This window comes from Varroa jacobsoni, unplaced genomic scaffold (genome assembly GCF_002532875.2).
Source record: "Varroa jacobsoni isolate VJ856 unplaced genomic scaffold, vjacob_1.0 scaffold_617, whole genome shotgun sequence".
Taxonomy (NCBI): domain Eukaryota; kingdom Metazoa; phylum Arthropoda; class Arachnida; order Mesostigmata; family Varroidae; genus Varroa; species Varroa jacobsoni.
The window spans coordinates 350,845-357,113 of record NW_019213519.1 but is presented as its reverse complement, the minus strand read 5'-3'; the positions used below and the strand labels follow the sequence as shown (position 1 = coordinate 357,113).

At 40.5% G+C, this 6,269-nt stretch overlaps 1 protein-coding gene across 8 annotated transcripts in view; it reads right to left on the bottom strand.

Annotated features, from left to right (window-relative positions):
- LOC111261945 (uncharacterized) overlaps positions 1-6,269 on the bottom strand; it is an 11,901-nt gene extending 5,632 nt beyond the window's left edge. Inside the window, exons 1-6 of one of the 8 annotated variants that reach the window (XM_022835849.2) lie at positions 6,133-6,269; positions 5,806-5,893; positions 2,943-3,138; positions 2,222-2,300; positions 1,312-1,514; positions 352-610 (exon numbers count right to left, since the gene is read on the bottom strand). In XM_022835849.2, the coding sequence (XP_022691584.1) occupies positions 352-610; positions 1,312-1,514; positions 2,222-2,300; positions 2,943-3,138; positions 5,806-5,843 (775 nt within the window). In that variant the 5' untranslated portion in view covers positions 5,844-5,893; positions 6,133-6,269. Of the gene's footprint in view, positions 1-351; positions 611-1,311; positions 1,515-2,221; positions 2,301-2,942; positions 4,285-5,805 lie in introns of those variants that run through there. The other 7 variants (XM_022835848.2, XM_022835852.2, XM_022835855.2 and 4 more) reach the window with 7 other exon arrangements.

The following is a 6,269-nucleotide window of genomic DNA, read 5'->3' as shown; positions in this document are numbered from 1 at the left end:
CAAATATATATATATATACATATATTTCATCTGTTAAATGAAACAGATGAAATATATGTATATATATATATATTTGTATATATATATTATATTATATATATATATATATAAATAATTAGAGATGTCGTTAGAAAAATTTCGTGGCATGTAATTCATTTGGAATACCAAGCTTCATCGTTCACGCAGACTTCCTTCGCCCAAGGCATCAGTCTTTGCTAATTATATAACAATAGGGGCATAATCACTGGACGATGTTGGCTGGTCCATACAAATCCACTACATAAATGACGTAAAATTCGAAACTTTGTCATTTTTACTAGATCAATATGCCTAGTTACGGCAGGAACTCACCGGATAGGCCTGGTGCGGGCTTCCTGTGGCCATCTGGACCCCGTGTCGAGGCGTGAATAAAGGTAAAGTCGTATACTGCATCGAGCCGATCCCTAAATAAACTCAGCAGTCGAAAGAACCCACGATATTTGGGAAAGAGGACGTGTTGAAATGGCTCACGGCCGTGATCCCGGGCCATTTGGCGGGATTTCTCCCGAATTTCGCGATTTTCCAAAGCCCAGTTCATGATTGTGTCTTCTGGATAGATTGTTATGCATACCTGTCCATCGGTACAAGCGCAGCGATTAAATCAGGAGAGCGGATCTATTAAAGCTCAGCTATATAGAAAGGACTGAGTTAGGGCAACAGAAATATTTCAGTGGAAATAGGAAACATAACGTCTCGATTTTGTATCAAACAATGTTTAACGTAGTAAGACTCGGAACATTTCTTCAGTATTGCGACTGTCATTACGTAAACAATGTTATTTTCCTTTAATGGATTTTTAAACCGTGGGTGAAATAACACTAGTTGAGATCTACTCTTCTTCTCTTAACCTTGTTTAAGGAATAAAGCCGCAAATTTGATCGGTAAAAAGGTATATATAAAGAAGTGTAGAAAGGCATTTACGCAAATTTAAATATATAAATTAAAAGCTGCCACTGCTTATATAGTCCACACAAAAGAAACAATATAAATGTAGATCTAGATTTCTTTGGGCATTTAGGACAATACTATGCCGCTATCTGTGATATTCGTAGGTGGAATTATCGCTCATCTGAGAATCTATACTTGCCTAGCACCACCAGGCTGTCGAAGAGATCCTTAGAAATAGAATCACAGGGATTCCCTTCTAGAGACACCGATTATAACTACTCAGTTTTTTTAAGCTCTGGGTAGGTGAACGCTTGACGATATCAAACCGAACCACTGCGTATGAAAATGCCGCAGGAGTTTTCATAGCAACTATAGATTACGTACCGGTACGTTGTTCCGTCGAAGTCGCCTGCATACAGTGTCAAAGGCGTCCCAGTCGACTCTTGTCCGATCGACAAAAATTGAGCCCCGATCTAGCAAAAAATAGCCAATGAACGGTAGCCATTTAACGGAGTTCTTTAGTACATGGCGTTGTTCGGCGAGATTGCCAGTCTTCTCTAGAGCAGCTGCCATAATATAGGCGTCAACTGTTGAAATGCAAACACCAAAAGCTCTTAATATTGGCGCTAGAAGGTGCACTCGTATGAGTTTGGCGTTACGCGCGTCCGGTAACATGTGAAGTCTGAACGAAGCGTTTTTAACAAAACGATGCTCTGGCTCGAAGTTTCACTTCGATATGGAAGAACAAACTAGGTCTTACGGAGTGTTTGTTGAAGTTCTGTTAAGTAGTTCGCGATCGCGATAAGATTGAAATGTCGAACCTTAGTTACTGTTTGCTCTCTAGGACTGCCGTATCAATGTGCGTATTCAATAACGACGAGAACTAACCCACTGCGCAATCGCTTGGTTAGATCAGAGGCCATTGGAGTATTCATTCTGGGGACAGCGTGACGTATGATGACAAAAATGAAAATTTACATCGGGTCCAGCTTTAGAAACTTGAAGTCGATCTCTCAACGTGAGAATAGGCCGCTTAATCTGAGTCATGTGACGGGTTCGCACTATAGAAGACGTTACGGAAAAGACCGATGTGCCCCCCTCTCTCTCTCTCTCTCTCTCTCTCTCTCTCTCTCTCTCTCTCTCTCTCTCTCTCTCTCTCTCTCAAAAATACGTTTAGGTGTAAAATTCGAAGATTCGTATTGGCTAATTACTATGTTTGAGGGCCTATTCGTAGTGATGCTCACCCAAACTCTATGGCCTACGTCATATTTAATAACCCATTTAGACGACTTACATTCAGACTGATGATTGCATATTATAAGACAATTCTCCCTCCTTCCACGAACATAAGGAAAATCGCCGTGAAAGGTGAGCTGGAAAAATAACAAAATTGACATTCATATGGAGAATTTCCGTCATATTCTCGAATCGTTGGGTCATGAATGGGTTTTTTTTTTAAATGTTTCCCATTGGCTAATTTCTATGTCGTTTTAGGCTGAAGTCTCAGAAGCTGGAAAATTACGCTGTTCACGAAGCTGCACAGCAGTAGCATCACTGAACAATATCCAATGTCTACTTATTTTAGTAGTTCAACTCGTTGGATTTTTATGGCAAATATTGAACCGTGTTACATTTCCAGGACATGAAATATTTCGTCCTGCTCGCCGGATCATTACCTTTGATCGTATTTGAATTGGAAAACCCTCTAGCAATAGAGTTATAGAAGAGAAAGTGCTACTTCTTCGAGACGATAGCAACTGACGTCAAAACGACAAAGAACCAGTATTGGAGAGGTAGTGTACGCTTTTTGAATCATTCTATTTTTTTTTTTACGTACGTGTTTTTTTCTAAATAACAATTTATTTAGCTCAAAGTATAATCACAACACAGTAATAGCACTTTATTTAAAATGAACTGAACGAAATACGGTACAGTTAGCCTAGACTGGACGAAAGATACATAGCAGTATGATCAAAAATACAATGGAGTAATTCATTTGTATGCTATATGCATACCTTGATTCGCAATAACTCTATACCCTGTAGTATCATGATCCGTTCGTAGAGTTCGTAGTAGTAGTCCATGAAGGTCCACCATGATACGCCAAACATTTTGAGGAACGGGCCCTTTATACAATAAAACCAAGCCATCGTCGCGTGAATGTACAGCCCCACGTAGTACTGGGTTAACAGCCATATCGTAGATAGTACTCTAGAACGATGTTTGTCCACATGTGGAGCTGATATTAGTATCATTTAGTGGAATAATATGGGTAGGAGAACACCTACGGCTAGCCATCGAGAATGCATACTTTGACTTACGTAGTTTAGTAGCAGTTTCAAACGACATCTAGCACATAGTAAAATGTGTGAATGAATAGCGTTTATTAACACTGGACACTACTGGATACTTATGTGTTAAGAAGTATCCGACTTCCGGCTAAAACATCTCTTCCGCCTCAGCTGTAACAGGGCAGCTCCATTGTTCTGTTGCGGTACGGCTCTGCAACTGTCGCACGGTCAGCCCCTGTCTTTAGCAAAACGTATTGATGCTTTCAGAGAGTTATGCCTGGGGTCCAAAATAGTCACCAATATATGCACCTGACCTCGTCTATTATCAACCATTTTATGAGTGTCCTTTATAGTCCTTTTGAATAGGCGTTTGCCTTTTGTCTCTGTCCTCCTTCTAATGCTGATTTCCTGTTCCATTTCGTAGCCGCATCGACCTCGGCACCTTTTTTTTGACGTACGCCTTATTTCGACGTCTGCGTCACTACTGAGCCGTAAGTGCCACTTGCTTCACAACTGTCTGTAGAATGTCGTTTCCACTTCTTGTCAGATTTAACCTCAATTTTATGCTCGCAATACCATTGAATTATGGGCAGTGGTTGTAGTAAATTAAAGAATAAATAGCCATCACCTATGCGTCACTTGATGTATGTCCATGTTACTTGTTCACTTCTGGCCTTTCTGTGCCCTGACGGTTTTCCCTCTCTTTCGTTTCTACCAGTCTTCCCTACGGTTTCGCATTCGCTACAAATGGCCAAATGTCTGCTTGAAACGGTTCTTCAGCATTTGGTTCGGGCTAGGCTGAGGCCCATAAGAATTATTATTTGTCATCTTCTGAAGAAATATCGACGGACCGTGAATTTATTTACACAGAATAAGAGTCGTTTTGGATATGTTCTACTTCATGGCTGGCTCTGGTGGCCCTCATGATGCGTGCCGTCTAAATTCACTGAGCTAATGTAGCAATAGCGGTGTTACTGAAGGAAACCCACTTCAGCGGACGCTGGACAGGGCTACTAATACATGCTGATGGAAGTTTCGCCTGTTACTTGCCAAATTCAGCACTTGTTTATCGACGTCTGCTGCGCGAATATGTTACACGACAGGTGCGGCACTACCGAGCCGATAATTCTGATTTTTCTACCGCCTTTCCCCTCAGCTACAATTCCGTACTAATTATATGAGACCTACCTAAAATCAACGTTAAACCATCTATAGGCTAGATTTTCTTATTCCTGCCGACGACTATTTTGGCCTCAGACCCAAGATCACCTTTTAACTAATCTCCGACATGTGAGGCGCATATAAATACATTATTTGTTACATTCTCATTATTACAAAACATAGTTTTACTAACTTTGCTGGTTACATAGAATTGTAAATTTGATACCAGGCTCAATAACTATAAAACATATCAAAAAAAAACAAGCAAGTAACTTGCAAAAATCCACGCTGAGTAATAGTAATAACAGTGGAAGATAGGATTTTTTTTTGATCTTAAATAGCAGTGATTCATCACGCCGTTGACGTTTGTCCTAGTAACACAAAAATTTGATGCTGTTGGTAGTCTTCCTCTGGTAAAAGTAGCGGAGATTTTACACGTTTAAACTTCGGGATACGCTGTGGCCTAGGTCCAAATCCGGGCACTTTCCGTTCCAGGCTGGAAGGGGTAAGCCGTCCGAAGCAATGCCTAGCGCCATAAATGCTATACGTAAAACTTGAAATACTTAATCTAACAATCGATTCAACAAATAATTGGTTAATGGTTGCAGTGTTGATTTGTATGTATCCCCGACGGACGTATGTCGCGGTGTGACAAAAATTTGGTAGTAGGCTTTGTACTGAGTGAAAGCAGGGTCCTCCCTTCTAACAGCGTACAGCTTTTTGCATAACGGAACCTGCTAATATTGACTTAAATTTCATTCAGTCATATTGAAACTCGACCGAACAATAAACAACGTTATTAATTTCTTTCAAAAAATTGAGCAGTGTAAAATAGTTCTGAAGGTTACCTTGCGTACGATAGTTTTTCTTCTCTCTTGTTTACAAATGCATATTTTGATAATGTCTAGTCCTCTTGAACGAAAAGAGAAGGTATAATATCGATCAAAATTCGATTTTTTACGATGTGTATGAGTAAGATCTCGAAGGCCAATGAACCTGTCACAGTTTGACGTTTGCAATAAGGATCCTACGCTGTATTTGTTTCCTGTTTTAATATTTTTCGGCATACACTACTAATCAAAAACCAACGTTCGCTAGAAAAAAAAATGTAAAATGCGCAGGAAGTGCCGTTTCTACGATTAAATCTCAGTTTTGGAGACCCGACTCCTTAGCTGACGCAGTCCGGCACGTTGCGGCATTAGGTCAAGTGCTACAGTGGAAACGTTTTCGGAGGCTACAGTGACAAATCGGAAAGGCCCGGTGTCCATAAGAGACATTTACGCATTGTCTATTAGCAAGAAAGGCAAAAATCACACGATGCTTTTTGTTTGTGTTATACAGTTAACAAATTAGTTTAACAAAAAGCAGAAGTAAGCACTGAATAGAAACTGGGCTGAATAGCTTCACGGCCCAACAGCCTACTCACCTTATAGATATCTTCTTGATTCTGTAGCGTAGGTCCATGTCATCGATCACCAGCTAATAGTTCACATAAAAGTTGGCTTGCCTGGTAACTGAAATTCGTTATGAAAGGTGTGTTGTTCTACTTACGTCCCTGCTCATGGCAAGTGTTCAAATAGAGTTAGTTGTTGATGATGGCCATTCATTGTCAAAGGCTCGTGTTGTCAACGCATCTGCCAATGCTTCTATCACTGATAAAACTTGCCCGACGTGTAATCAGGAAGAGGGCGGCAATGGCTGAACTAACTCCAGCAGATTTTTCAGGTGTTCTCGATTTTTGGGGCAAACTTACTATGTGTGACCTTTGCGTCTCGATATACTTCCGCTAGCTGCGAGCCGCTGGGTTCGTCGCTACTGATGCAAAATCAGACACGTTGAAATATTGTAGGAAATATACTTTTTGCTGAAAGGCACAGCTCGACCATGGTA